The following is a 15,172-nucleotide window of genomic DNA, read 5'->3' as shown; positions in this document are numbered from 1 at the left end:
ACCCCTGTTCGTGATGACGGCCGTGATTGGAGGGCAGTCCAACAGCACTCCTCACCTACAAAGCACCTTATAAACATTCGTCAACCCACATGGTGTCCACGAGAGACATTCGTGGCTTCATATTACAGAGAAGTGTGCACAGGGTACCAGAACTGCCCCCAGGGAGAGGACCACACCTCAGAAAACGGCCCCAAGTCTTCCATCGCACCTGCAAGAGTGAGGCAGAATGAGTTTTCTCACTACTCCCCCGTCTGCTACCCACTTAGCTAATTCTTCACAAATGTTCCTGTCATTTCTTCCGTTTTGCCAAAGAACAACAGCAACAATCACAATCACAAAAATTTTTCTCGGAGTAGATGACTTCATCCTTCTGCCAGCCCCACCTCCGAGACTCCAGCAGCCATGACAATAATGGGCTGGTGTTAACAAGAAGGACTAAGTGACTGGGGCCATTCAGAGGGTAAGAAAACACCCATCTGCAGGTGCTCACTAGCATATCCGAGGTGGTCTGAGGCGGCCTCTGTGAGACCACTGCTCTGATCAGACCCACACAGTCTGTGTCAGGCCAGCAGCCTGGTCCTTGGTGTGGCTAATATGGGAGTGAGATGAGAAACCTAGGCTGCCTCATGATGCTCTGGAGATGGGTTTGTATCCCCACAGCCCCAAATGCTTTCTTGGCTCTTGGATGGGGCACTGAGTCTATAAGGGATGCGAAAATATCACGAGTGACTGAAATATCCCTTGCAAATGTTGTTTGGGGTAGAAGACGAAAGACTTTCCACTTGAAGAGGTGCCAAATTATTGCCTGCCTGGGGCACATACATGCCTCAATTCAGATCTGTTTGGAGGGTGGTATCCACTTAGAGGGACAGGCTCAGAGCACCCTCCCCATTTTGTTATCCCGTTTTTAAATTTTTTTTAATGTTTGTTTACTTTTGAGAGAGAGCATGCGCATGTGTGCTAGCATGAGCAGGGGAAGGGCAGAGAGAAGAGAGAGAATCCCAAACAGGCTCTGGAGCTGTCAGCTCAGAGCCCAACGTGGGGCCCGAACTCATGAACCGTGAGATCATGATGTGAGTTGAGATCAAGAGTTGGACACTTAACCTACTGAGCCACCCAGGCACCACTCACAGAGCTTAATTTAATCCAGTCTAATTCCATGGTATAGAAAAAAACCAAGAGGAAGTGATGTGTTTAGTGGAAAAGGTGATGAGAGAAAGGCACAGAGAAGGTAAAATGAAGGACACAGCCCTACAGAAAGAATCACACCAGCTCCAGGGAGAGAATTTAGGCAAGGCATTGAGGAGCAAAGCTGACATTATTACAGTGACATAGGAAAATGACTGGGACAGAGACAAGAAGTGGGATGGCTGGAAGCCTTGTCTGCCACTCCAGCTTATCAGGAGCAAAGACCTTGCTCCCATCAGTCCCATATCACACTGGCCCCTGGGAGTCAACCCGTCTCCTTGAGTCAGACAAATCACCATCACCGTGGCCCTTCAGGACTTCTACCGCAGGGGAGAGGGGCCTGCTGCCCACCTCTTCTCAAATGACTACCAACCTGCAATGAAAATGCACATACTTCTCCTGGGATAGATGCTGAAGCCACAAAGAATGAGCTGACAACTCCAAAGGCAAGAAGTAAGTCAGAGGAGGGGCCGGTTGGCAGCCTGGCATCTTAGGAGGAGAGAACCATCAACCTCAGTGAGTTCAGAGCCTCAACCACCCGCACGTTGGCTCCAGGACCAGCCCCCGGTTCCTACAAGAGGCAAGTGGACTCTTGTTGGGCTCAGAGTCCACTTATCCTGCTGGAAGAATCCTGTGAACACAGAGGACCAAAGAGACAGATGTCCCCCATTCCATGACATTCCAAGGCCTTGAGCAACTTCTGACATATCTAGGTGACACTAAGAGTCTTCCTCACCAACCTAGGGTGTGATCTGAACTGCAGCTTTGTCACTTATCACTTACGTGACTTTGGATAATGATTTGAGCTCACCAAGCCCCTCTTTCTGCAAAATGGAGATAAGACTACCTGTCTCACACAGTTATGTGGTCTGGAGAGGATGGATGGAGAGAGCCTAGCATAGTGCCTGGCACATAGTGGGTCCTCAGGATATGCTATTATCACTGTTACCAGGAGCAGCACTTGGGAAGGGCCTCTATCACTGGGTCATTCACATCTCTAAGAAATGCACAGGCCACCCTGTGCCCTGGGGACTTCCCCTTTACAATTCCTGACGGATTTAGCTTTTGTGGGGACTTGCCACCCCAGGATTGTGAGCCTTGTAAGCAAACAGCTTTCTGAGAGGCAGAGGAACTTCCTCCGGGAGCTACAAAACCTTGCTGCCAGGCAAATGACAGCCTGGGTATTTGTTTTAATTTAGGCTCTTGTCAAGAGGAAACTTCATGGCTAACAGCCCAAACATGACTGCACAGCACCTCCCCAGGAAGCCTCATTCTATGGCTCTCAAATAAGCCATTTTGAGGAGGGAGGCAGGGACTCCTCACATTGCTGCCAAGTCAGTGCCTTCCCCCCTCCAGGCTGCCCCCAGGAGCCCAGGGGCTGGGGCAGCAGCATAGCAGACAGCTCAGATGCCTGTCTGCCTGAGTCAGGGCTGGTTAACAGGCACCCCTAAAGAAGGCCTCAGTCGAATTCCCTTTTCAGGTCCCATCTTCCTCTGGTCAGAAATTTTCAAGGAGACCTCAGACAATTTTGCTTCCCTGCTCTAAGTGGCAGGGGGAGGGGTGGTAGGAAAACTTGGAAATAATTAGGTTAGGGAGTCTTTGTCAGGGCAATAGAGAGGAAGTCAGACACAGATTTCCATAGGATTCTACGCTTTGAGAAATACAGAAACCACTACTGGGTTTCGCCAGAGAGCCAGAAATATTTGGGAACATAAGTAGCATGTGAATATGAGGCATTGTTATTACTGTTATTTGCAAGAGCACAGCTAAGAGGTCACTAATCCTTCCTTCAGGTCAGGAGCTGATCTGCAGCAAGGCTCTGAACAGATGTGTGCCCCCATTCACACAGACACACGTGCATCCACACGCCACACAGCCATGGGCCCTGACCTTCACCCAACGGATGCTGGCCTCTGCAGGGGAAGGAGCAGATGGAGTGGCTGGGCTTGGTGCAAGACTGACACCCAGGGGATCTGGCTTTGCCCCTTTGATGTTGAAAAGCCAAAGTGGAATGAACCATCACAAGGAGAGCTCCTATGGAGGGGGGGTGGGGGGGGGCAGAGGAAGGAAAAGAGGATGGAGAAGGAGGAGGAGGGAGAAGAGGGAGGAGAAGAAGGTGAGGGGAATGATGGGGACCCAAGGGGATACAGAGGTCAGAGGCTGGATACTGAGTACCGAGGGGCCTCCAGGGCAAAGCCTTGGGGTTCAAGGCACCATCCCTGTCTATTCCTCTCCTCACCCATATAACCGTCAACAAGGTATCGGAGCCAGGTTAACCCTTAAAAATGTCCTTGTCCCATGGCATCCAAAGTCCAGAAACTGAGCTTGCCATCCCCAACCCCTGCCCCCTGCCTCAGGACTCTGGGCTAGGAGACATAGCAAGAGAGTGGGAGGGCCCCACTGAAGTGCTCAGAGAGGGCAAAATCCACTCACTGGCTTCTTCAGGGGCCTGCAGGACCCTCTTCTTAAATCACTGAAAGCTTTGGGGAAGATGTCTCAAGGGAGGGTGGAGAGAAGCGCAGGGCTTTTAGTCACCTAAGCAAGGCAAGGTGTAAAGTGGGGGTGCTCACGGGGAGCCCCCAGAATGTACGAGTGATCAGTTACACATCCCCAGCGGCAGTGCAAGAGCAATCACATGATCGAAGCAGATTTGGGAATGAGGGGGTGGAAAAGCCGAGGTTTTTTTTTTTTTTTTCTTTTTTGGGGGGTGGTGAGGGTGGGGGTGGCGATGAAGCTAGCAGGAAAGACTGCTGAGCCCGAGGTTTTCAGCTCCTTCAATCCAAATGGCCCCCATGGAGATCTGCCCCTACAGACCCTCCCACCCGACCCCACCTCCACCCCAAAACACACAACACCCCAGGATGTCCCCGAGGTGACAAACTCAGGCGCCAAGGACTTTGCCAAAATGGCCTTTCTGCTTCAGCGTGGACAGAAGGAGCAGTCAGTCGGGAAGCGGAGAGAGCCCCCTACAAGGGCTCGCCTTCCTGGGGGCTGGAGAGTGCTCAGTTACACAACAGGTGGGAAATGGGTGACACAGCTCTCCAAGCCCCGTCGGTCCACTGGCCCCCCACCCGCTCCAAGTCCGCTCTGGGGACCTCATCTGCGGCCGATGGCGGGGGACCCACGCCTCTTCCCCGCCTCCCGGCCCGCTGGCACCCGGCCGGCGGCGCCCGCAGCCCCCTGCCCGCGCCGGGCTCCCCAGACAAGCCCGGCGGTCGCGCCCCGGGGCCGTCGGGGCGCCGCGGCCCGTTCCCGCCCGGCCTCCCCGGCCCGAGCGCACACGTACTGCTGTAGAGGGTGTCGATCCAGGAGAGGCGCGGCAGGCCCCGGTGGCTGAGCGGCTCCATGCCCGCGGCTCGGCGCGGCGGCGGCGGCGGCTCCGTCAGATCGGAAACCCGACCCTCATCGCACAACAAAGGAGGGAGGGCGCGGGCGGCGGGCGGGCGGGCCGGCGGGGAGCCGGGAGGGGCGGCCAGCCCGGGAGGCCGAAGTTGCCGGGCGCGGGGTGGAGGCGGGGGCAGGCAGGGAAACAGGTAGCAGGGAGGAGCCGGAGCTGCCGGGAGAGGAGGGGAGGGCGGGCGAGGGCAGGCGAGCGCCCCCGGGAGCCCTTCCGGCCGCAGTGGCCTCGGCGAGCCCCGCTGCGGATCCCCGAGCGGCGGCCCCGCAGCGCGCCCGCAGACTAGCAACTTCCCGGGGGCTGCGCCGCGGCCAGGGGCGGGGGGCGGGGGCCGCGACCAATCGGCGCGAGGCTTCCGCGCCCCCTCCCCCGCCGCAGCACGCCTCCAGACCCGTTCGGGGGTGCGGGGAGCAGCCCCAGTCCCCACGGACGCCCAGACGCGAGGGGCTCCAGCCCGTGACGGAGGAGTGGTCCCGCGGGGGTCTCCGGGCTGCGGTGCAGGCCCAGGCTCGGCTTCTTCCCCTCAATGCGCTCAGCCGAATTATGGCAACCCGCAGACTAAGTGCCGCGGGGAGACCTATGGGCCCCGCAGGGGTGACATCACCTGACACCCCAGGATCTCCAAGCGCAGTTTCTGGGGCCGGTGCGGCCGTCAGGCCCCTCCCCTAGACAAGCCTGGGGGACGGCGCTGACGGGGTTAATGTCCTGCCCGCCCGCGGAAAGCCTCGGCCGCGCGGGAACTCTTTGCTTCCAAACCTTAACAACCTCATCTATTTAAACACCCGTGACCTAAAAGCCGGGCAGTTCTGCCCTACACACCAGAGGGCGGCGGCTGGAGAAAGGCGGGAGGCTGGGGGTTGAGTAGGGGCAGTGGAGGACCAACTGGGGGCAGGAGAGCCTCCAGGGTCTTCCCTGGGTTCCCCGGGAGACTTCTTTGGGGATCCACAGCCGCAGCCCAGGAGGCATACCTTGTATATATAATCACATGCAAGCTGAGGGAAGTCTGGGGTCAAGATGCCTCTGAGAACAAAACCTGAGGAAGTGAAATTCCTTCTAAGACCTCGCAAGAGCAGTGGAGAGGTTGGGGGAGGGGATGGTGGCGGAGGGCTTTAGGCCTCCTAGGTGCCGATTCTATGGGACCCAAGGCAACTTTGCTGCAGATATGGTCCTGTGGGACCCTGGAGGAGGGACCAGGCTAGGGTGGGCAAGGGCAGGGGGCGCTGAAGCTCCTCTCCAGAACCCAAGAGAAGCGAAGCAGTGGGCCCACCAAGGGAACCCTGCGCTGAGCCATTTATGCTAGTTTTACCTCAAATAGTGAGGTCTCTGATAGTGAAGCACACCCTCCCCACCCCTCAGCCCCCATCATCAAGCAGCTGACAGGCAAAGCCTTCATGGGACCCAGCTCTACTGGGACCCATCCACATGGGGGCAGGGCTCCTTCCTCATCATTCCAAACAAGCACAGATCTAGTTCTTTTGAGGAGAGAAGCAGACCCTCACCCGTAATGCTGAACGGAAGCCTGCAGCCAGTTCCGGCAGCTGCTTGGGTAGAGGCCTCCAACTCACAGCAGGTCAGGTGAACCCCTGGGAAGGTGCAGGGGAAGGGTGTGAAAAGCCTCCACAGGTGGCTGCAGTGGGTGTTTTTCAACTCTGAGGTAATGCTGGCCCCTCCCTGCATCCACTCAGCCTTCCCCCTTCCCAACCCTCCTGGCTCAGACTCTGCCTCCGTCTCCTGCGGCCCCTCCCTGCTCAGCTGTCACCCTCCCACCATCCCTGACTTGCACACAAGACTGGGAGGGCCAAGCAGGCACCTGGAGCTTGGCAGAGAGGGGGCTGTGCATCTCCAATGAGATGCTCCAGAAATAGAGCCAGGATGGGAGAGGAAGCAAATTGAGCTCTCAGAGGAACCGGAGGGAGGATGGTGAGGGTGGAGGAGCAGAGAGGGGCCCAGAGCCTCTCTTCTTCCCACGTGGAAGTCTCAGAAGGCACAGAACCCAGAAGAAAGCTAGAAACAGGAGCTCAGCCCAGGGAAGCAGCAGCACTGCCCTCTCCCCAATAACCACTACCACCATCAAGGCAGCCTGGGCCCTCTCTGTATCAGCAGGGGTTTTCCTGATGGCCACATCCGGAAACTGACTGCGAGGAGGCCATAGATGTATGTTTCTGCGTGAGACACATACATTTGCATACATTTTACATTTTTATCTACAAAGGCTTGAACACGCTATTTTCAGCATTTTCAAGCTAAAATGTTACAGTTGCTCTCCTTAGCGTTGCCATAGTTTGCTTTTCTCCTACATTCTGTCCAATCCTGTCCTGGACCTCCCGCTCCAGAACACAATATAGGGTACAGGGAGAGAGGAATCTTGGAGGAACACTTCTAATAATTAACAGAGAATGTCTGCGGTACACCTGGCTTGGATCTTAGTGCTTTGCTTACAAGATTATCTCACTGCGAACCTCAATGTCATCTCTGTTCCCTCCATTTTCTAGATGAGAAGCCTGAGGCACTGAGCAGCTAAGTAAACCCTTCCAGCCCTCCACCATCTCCACACACAGTTTCATACACGTGTCCTGGGAAAGGGTAGTTACCTCAAGATGCCCTTGATGCCTTTTCTGGTGGCTTCCAGTAGGTGGTTAACACCACACAGCCCGACTCTTGGCTTGGAGACAGGTGTGTGGGTCTTTGAGCACCAGGGTGTTTTGAGACCGGAACAGAAGTCTCCAGATTCCTGGCACTAAGTATGGGGAGGAATTTGGAGAGACCCAATCCAACTTCCTAGTAAGGAAGGAGTTAAATAATCATTCTCATCTGCATTGTGCCAAAGGTTAAGTGCTCTGCCAACAACCCCAATCTCTCAGAGTGGCGGAGGGGCTTTCCTGTGCAGACTGCCCTGATTCAGCGAAGTGCAGACCTGCCTGAGTACCCCAAGGCACTGAATCAGCACTCAACGCACCTCATCTCGCAGCCCACACTAACCATTCTCTGTCTAGGCTTTTGAGTGAACACTCCCCACCTTTGCAGGTAGGCTGTCCTCAATTCCCCACCTCCCTTGGTGACCACCTGCTCCTGCCTCACCACCCGTTGATTTAAGGGGGACTTAAGGGTCGGTTGCCTTGCCCATAGTGCTGGGCTGATGATGAGAGGCTGAGTGGGAAGGAGATATATCCCATTCTGAAGGTCAGCGGCCTTGCCCTTAATTCCCAGGTGTGCCACTCACGGCCTTCACAACAACCAACACTTGATTCTACCAGCCACTCAGCCAGGATGGAAAAAGGGTGACTGTGCTTACAGCCAAAACCGGGTATCTCCACTTTTCTTGCCTCCTCACTGTTAGCAAATCCTGCTCCACTGTGCACAACAGGAAGGCTCCAGGAGTCCCTGCTTCCTTGATCACCTAGAGGTCACTGCTGGTGAAAAGGATGTCCATTCACCTCTTCCCATGCTGGAGCTGGCAGGGGGTACCAGTGTGCAGAGGTTGGATGTACAGGTGGGGATGGAGGGCCTATGCTTTCAAATTAAAAAAACAAAAACGCTTGGGTGGCTCAGTTGGGTGAGCAGCTGACTTCAGTTCAGGTCATGATCTCAAGTGTTGTGAGTTCGAGCCCAGCAGCTCGCTGCTGTCAATGCACAGCCTGCTTCAGATCCTCTGTCCCCCCACCACTGCTCCTCCCCTACTCACACTCTCTCATAAATAAATAAACATTAAAGTAAAAACAAAAACAAAAGTCAGACTATGATAGCCAAAAAAACCCCAAGACTTTGTATCCTTCCTGCCAGATCAGCTCTTTCAAAGCTGGAACTGCATCTTTTTTCACTGGGGTATCCACAGCACTCTGCCCAGTGGATGACTGACTCGGGTAGACTGTAAAGCAGCCATAATCATATTGTGCCCCAAGATCAGACTTCCTGCCCAAAGCCCAACAGAATGGCATTCAATAATACGGGTTGAATAAATCAAACGAATGACAGCTAACATTTACTGAGTGCGTCTTAAGTGTGGGGCCCTGCTCTATGTGCTTCATGTAGGTTATCTCACTTAATCCTCATAATAAGCCAATGAGATAGGCACTGCTCTATGCTCCCTACCCCAGAAGTAGACAGGCTAAGTCACTGGCCAGCTAGTAGCTGGTAATACTTGGAAATGAACTGAGATGCTGAATCCAGAGTCCAGGTGTGTAATCTCTGTATTGGGCTGCCATAAGAGTGAACTAATGAATGAACAGAATGAAGCTAAACTCAGAGAGAGGAAGAAACTGGAGCCATAGGGGGAATGCAAAGCAGTGTCATTCCAGAACGTGCCCACCCCCCCCCCCCCCCGCCTCCCCTCCAGGGCCACCAATGATTAAGCAAAAACAGAGCTGGTTTTCAAAGAAAGCCCCATCTACTACAACAGGGCAGATGACTCTGGAGATAAACTAGATGCAATCAATCCAGTGACAGTTTCCTGAACTCCAGTCCCCACTGAACCCCACTGCTTCTATGCCTTGGGCCAATCTTGAACCTTTCCCATCTCTTTTGAGTCTGTAGGTGGGTACCCAGGTAGATCAGGCAGATGACTTCCAGACTATAAACTCTGCTTCCTAGCCGACCTTGGGTGGGAGGGCTGTTTCTGGGTCCTTGCTTCATTTTCTTTACCTTGGTACAGTAAAGCAGCATTTACTGTTCTGAAATTCACCCTCACCCCTAGGGCCTGGAAAGCAGAAAATTCTCCAGGCCTCTATTGGGTCACCTCTTAGGGAGAAGGCTTGGCCTTTGTCCTCTTCTGACCTGTCTCTTCCCAGCCTCCTTGCTTTGCCAATGACAGTGAGATCTACAGATAGCACAGATTAACTCAAAGCCCTCCCCAATTATTTCTTTCTCCCAAAGTTTTGTGTCAGCCTGAGTTGTAAGAAATATCTGCAGCCCTGGCAAGACATAAACCAGAGAACTGCATTCACCCCTTTGCTGCCTCCCTCAGCAGCATGGCCAGGAGAAGGCACAGTGACATCCAACTCCCTGTAGCCATGGAGCTCCCCACACATACCCACATGCCCAGCTCCCATGGCCAGTGGCCACAGCGAGCCCAGCTTCTTGGACACAGTAGCTGCCTTAGATTACGCTAAGTATATACTATACTATATGCAATTTCAGGAGGGTCTCATGCCAACCCCCGGCTAAAGTGGCCCTCCTCACCCAACTTGACTCAAATCGCACCCCCCAGGGGTCAACGTGAGAAGGTTTCCTAAAGAGTCGATCAGAGGGCTCAACAGTAGAGTATGGAGACCCCTTCCTAATTTACTCACCACAGCATCCCCGTCAGCATTTGGAAAGAAGCCAGCAGAACAGACTGAAGGATTCTTTAAGTCCCCAAAGTCCAGAGAGAAAGTTCAGCGGTTCCAACCTTATCAGCTCTGAGTAAAGCAGAGGCATGTCCACCTGGGGTCAAAGCTCACAGGCTGGCTCTCTGCCCTCCTGTGGCCACCATTCCGCTGAAGCTGGCTGTGCTTCTGGTTCTCTCAGCCAGAGTTCTGCAGATGCATCCCAGCCCCGTGCTGCTCTGCCAGGAGCTGTGACGCCACCAGCCACGCTGGCCCTGTCCCTGTCAGGCCCAGGAGTGGCCGCAGGGGCTGAGGACAGGCTGTCAAGGAGATTGGCTCCAAGAGGTGGTGGCTCGACATTCAGGAAGGCGACGACAAAGGAGCATCAGAGCCTAGTCAGTGGTGCCTGTCATCATGGGAGTCTTGTGTTGGGGTTACCGTGCAAGTTTGCGGTTGTGTGGCCCTGTCTCTTTAAGGACCAGGCCTCCTTAAGGCAAGTTCCCTCTGCAGTCACTCCTGCCACCAGCAGTCCTGCGGCAGATGGCGGGGGGCTCCCGAGTGCCATCTGGTGGCCCAACAGAGCAGCACCTCAGCCGCCAGACACGGTCCTGCCAACCCTGGCCACAGTCCAGACAAGAGGCCTGGAAATGCCTGTACTCAAATCTCAACCTTGCCTGAGCTCCAGGCTACCATTGTGAGTAATGAGGCTAGGGAAGGCAGGAGGAACTCCATTTGGGGTCAGGAGACATCAGGAACCTCCATGAGTAGCCCAGGAAGAATAACCACCCCACTTGACAAAAGCTTCTCTAGGATATTCTCAAATGGGGTGGGGGGGGGGGGTGATTTTTCCAGTTTCCCGGCTTGCTAGCTGCGGGACCTGGAGCACAGCTATGTGTATGTATCCTGTGCCTGTAAACACTGCAACAGTGGCTCTCAATCAGGGGAGGGATAGTTGGTACTGCCCCACAGAAGTATTTGCAAATGTGTGGGAGTATTTTATTATTTTTTTTTGTAGGACCATTTTAAAGCAAGAGATGTTAAAGTATCCTGCAAAATGCAGAACTCCCCCAAACAATGTCTGTCCCCAACAGTGCTGAGAACACTATGTCAAAGTGCTGAGAACACTATTTGGTTAGGGGGAAAATGAAGATGGTCTCTTGGCAAGCTCATACCCCCTCTTCTTTTCCCCATCATTCTTCCATTGATGTCCTCTTTAAATTTCACCTTTATAATCTTAAAAGGAGAGAGGAAGTGGGCCACTTTCACAAGGGATGCCCCTTCCCAGAAGCTGGGTATACACCTGTACTCAGCTTGTGTTGGGCAGTCATGACCCTTGAAGGGAGAGGCGGATGGGTAGGCGGCCTAACTCAGACAGTTAGGAACAGCAGACAGTGTCCAAGAAGAATCACAGAAGACCAGTCACCCCTTTCCCCCAAGGGACCACCCTGCCATCCTTCCCACATGGATGATTCAACCTAGCGCTGGCTTTCTCTCCCTGAACTGACCCAGAACACCCATCTTTTACATAAGGCACTTTGAGGTTCTAGTCATAAAACCTTGTAACTCCTAATTTCTCCTTCCCCAAGTTCATTGCACTCTGTCCTGGGCTAGTCTGCTTAGTCTCATGAACACAGTCTGGTGCCAGCAGCTGACATAAGAAACCAACACATGTGACATGTATTCTAACAAAGGGAGAGTGGAAAAGAACAAAAGTCTGGCTGCAATAGCCAAAACAAGCCACACAGTGGTCACATTTGACTTGAGTCTGTCAGTTTACACAGTCCCAAGCTCATGAGGCTGACGTCAACACAGAATGGTCAGTTGGAGGGAAAACTTGCCCAGCAACCCACAGCAACTAGAGCACTTCCCACTGCTGGCAGAATAAAGACCCACATCCTTTTGGTGGCACACAAGTCCCTGTGGCCTGGCCCCTTACTTCCTTCCAGCTTCATCTTTCAGTCCCCTGGTCCCTCTTGCTTTTTCAGAACTTTTGCACAGGATGGTATTTCCAGCTAAAATGCCTGGACATTTCTTCATTTTCCCTCCGATCTTAACTTGAATATCATTTCTGCTAGGAAGCTTTCCCTAACCACCAGACTAGGGAGGCCTGCATTTCACGTTACTTGGTGCTTTTGTAAACCACTCAGTGTCTGTCTCTCCTGCTAGACTGAGCCCTCCAAGAGGATTCCAAACACCTCTCTCTTGTTCACCACTGTAACCCCAGCACCCTGAAATAGTGGTTTCAGTGAATGAATGAGTACATGAATGAATGGATGGCCAAATATGTTCCTGGTCACAAAGACTCTGGAATGAGGGAGTATAGACTCCTCAGCCAGCTCAGCTCCACCAGCTGGAGAAAAAAAACAAAAAACAAAACTGTCTGGGCTGGTTGGGATGTCATGAGAAGGGTCACGCTCTCTGGAAAGACTCAGAAAAAAAACAACAGGATCCTAGAATCAGATTTGGGGCAAGAGAATTGCTGCTCTAATTAGTTCCTAACTGTTCACATGAAATCCCAACTAAAAACTCCCCAATGTACAGGGCTCCCTTACGAAGCAGCCAGCATTTAATGCTGCACTCTTTTCTACCCAATCAGACTCCAACATGGAAATGGAATAGAAACCAAGAAATGGTTCAGCCCACTAAGGGAACTTTGGTCTCAATTCTCAGAGTCCTTCTCGTGGGCCCGTCCCAAATTTGCAATTACATTTGTTTTTAGAGGAGGGAGGCAAATTGCAGCTCTTCTCTGGGAAAAGAAAAGCAGTCCCTGGGTGTGCACCTGTCCAGTCTCCCCTCCCATTGTGTGGCAGGGGACAGAAGTTGGGAATCAGAGAAACAAGATGCCACTTGCCTGCAGCAATGCTGAACTCCCCTGTTCTGGGGGCCTGTCGGCGGGCGCTGGCACTCACTGGGTTCCGGTGATTACTTTGGTGTCCCTCCAATCAGAGATGAGAAATCTTGCTTTCAGCTCAGTGATGGGAGAAGGACGTGGAAACTGACTCTGGACTGTCTTCCCAAGGACCTAGCTTGAGAGGGTCTGAAGGCTGCCTGACAGAGGGCCAGACAGACAGACAGCAGGCTCTGTGGCTGCTGCTTGCACTGAGCCATGGAGGCCCCTGGGCCCAGGGAGCCCTGGAGGCACTGTGCCAGAGTCGCCCAGTCTGCTTGGCACATGCAGAAAAGGAAGAAGATTCCTTTTCATTTTCCCTTCACTGAAAGAAAGAGACAAAACACCCAATTTTTACTCAAGGTTTCATTTCTTGGGCCTTGGCTCTATCATGGTCTAGAAAAATCACCCTAGGCCCCTAGGGTCAGTAACCCAGATGGCTAGTCCTCTAAAGCTACCCGCCAGCTTCTTAGCTGCTGCCTAGGAAGGATGTACTGGCATAGGTAATATTCCCAGGGCTCCTCCCTGCCCTGAAATGATGGGACCGGTGGGAGGAGGTCGTAGTTGTCAATGATGGGCAGAGGAATAATAATAATAAGGGTGATAGCAGCAAACACACGGTGCTTATTGTGGCAGAGCTGATCTAAGGACTCTGTGTATTAAATCATTTACTAATCAGGGCATCTGGGTGGCTCAGTCAGTTATGCGTCCGACTTCGGCTCAGGTCATGATCTCAGGGTTCGTGGGTTCGAGCCGTGCGTCGGGCTCACTGCTGACAGCTCAGAGCCTGGAGCCTGCTTCGGATTCTGTGTCTCCCTCTCTCTCTGCCCCAAACCCACTCACATTCTGTCTTCCTCTGTCTTTCAAAAATAAATAAATGTTAAAAAAAATTTTAAATCATTGAATTATCAATGTAATCCTGACTACCCCAGAATATGTCTTTGCCCCTCAATACTCCACTACTCCCTCCACAGAAGGGAAAGAGCACTAAACTGAGTATACCCTGAGTCCAGGCCCTGGCTCTGCCACTAATCTGCTGTGTGAGCTTGAGAAACCCCCTTTCACTCTCTGGACCTTGGTTTCCCTACCTTGACATGCAGGGATGAAAGCTGTCCTATGATTCCTTGAGAGGCAGATGACCAGTAAATGGCTGCCAGGAGAGGGGCAAAACTTTCTTCTTTCCCACCCCTCAGTTCCCCAATATTTCTGGAAGTCCCATGGGTTTTGAGGGTTGGAAAAGTTGTTCATCAGCCCATTGAATATTCCCCGAGCTTTATATAAGACTCAGTGCCTTTGTCCAGGATACTTGTGATTGTGGATTTGAGACATGCCCAGAAGTCTCCAAGAGGCAAGGCAGTGCTTGGTGGGTCCAGAGAGTGGTGTGGACAGTACACCATGGAGGGGGTGAGGGACCACCACTTGGAACTGAGTTAATGACTAAATGCTTCTTAGAGGAAGTGTCATTTGAACCAGGGCCCGGAAGGACACCTCATATTTCACAGGCAAAAATGGTGGGTGGGGAGGCAGTGCATTCTGGCGGGGAGGGGGGGGGGGGGGGAGAGAGAGAGAAAAGCATAAGCAATTATCCAGAAATGTAATCGGGCAGAAATGGGGGTGAAGAGGGCAATTAGAATGGATGCCTGGAAGAGAAGGTTTTGGGGGGACTTGGGGAGAATATAGGCAGTTGCTAATATAATATGTGGCCTCAGCATGAATTCAGGGACACAACAGCATTTGCAGCTTTTCTTAGGCCTGTCTTTATAAAGAAGGGACACCTTTTCCCTGCAACACCAACAATAAAAGTTTCGGGCTCCCCTCCCCTCCCCTCCCTGTGAATTTGTGGGCAGAGGCATCCAGTTACTGAAAGCCTCAGTCAGTATGTCCCTGGCTTCACCAATATGTATGTTCTAGGCATTGTGTCAAGCACATTACTTTCACTTTTTTTTCTTTCCAGGTTTATTAGAGTATAATTGACAAATAACATGGTGTAAGTTTAAGGTGTACAGGAGCGCCGGGTGGCTCAGTCAGCTGAGCGACCTTGGTTTCTGCTGAGGTCATGATCTCACAGGTTTGTGGGTTTGAGCCCCACAGCGGGCTCTGCGGTGGCAGTGCGGAGCCTTCTTGGGATTCTCTCTCTCCCGCTCTCTCTCTCTGCCCCTCCCCAGCTCACAGTGCGCACAATCTCTCTCTCTTGAAATAAATAAACGTAAAAAAAAAAAAAAGATTGAAGTTTAAGCTGTACAATGTGATGACTTATATGCATTGTAAAATGATTACTACAACAAGGTAGAGAAAACTGAGGTATCATTTCTACATCCTGCCTCACCTAAATTTTCACATCTCCACTGCCCTGGCCCTAAAGAAGAGGACCGGTAGTACACTCAGAACTTTCTCAAAAAT

At 52.7% G+C, this 15,172-nt stretch overlaps 1 protein-coding gene across 4 annotated transcripts in view; it reads right to left on the bottom strand.

Moving 5' to 3' along the window:
* Window positions 1-15,172, bottom strand: part of ABR (ABR activator of RhoGEF and GTPase) — a 183,588-nt gene that overhangs the window by 134,240 nt on the left and 34,176 nt on the right. Inside the window, exon 1 of one of the 4 annotated variants that reach the window (XM_058702894.1) lies at window positions 9,871-10,133. The exons of 2 other annotated variants lie outside the window; for them this stretch is intronic. Coding sequence is in view for 1 of the 2 variants with exons in the window: in XM_058702892.1 (XP_058558875.1) it covers window positions 4,475-4,535 (61 nt within the window). In the remaining variant the exon portion in view is untranslated. Of the gene's footprint in view, window positions 1-4,474; window positions 5,135-9,870; window positions 10,134-15,172 lie in introns of those variants that run through there. One more of the 4 variants, XM_058702892.1, reaches the window with a different exon arrangement.

This window comes from Neofelis nebulosa, chromosome 16 (assembly GCF_028018385.1).
Source record: "Neofelis nebulosa isolate mNeoNeb1 chromosome 16, mNeoNeb1.pri, whole genome shotgun sequence".
Classification (NCBI taxonomy): domain Eukaryota; kingdom Metazoa; phylum Chordata; class Mammalia; order Carnivora; family Felidae; genus Neofelis; species Neofelis nebulosa.
The sequence above is the reverse complement of the archived record's forward strand: the minus strand, read 5'-3'. Positions and strand labels throughout refer to the sequence as shown.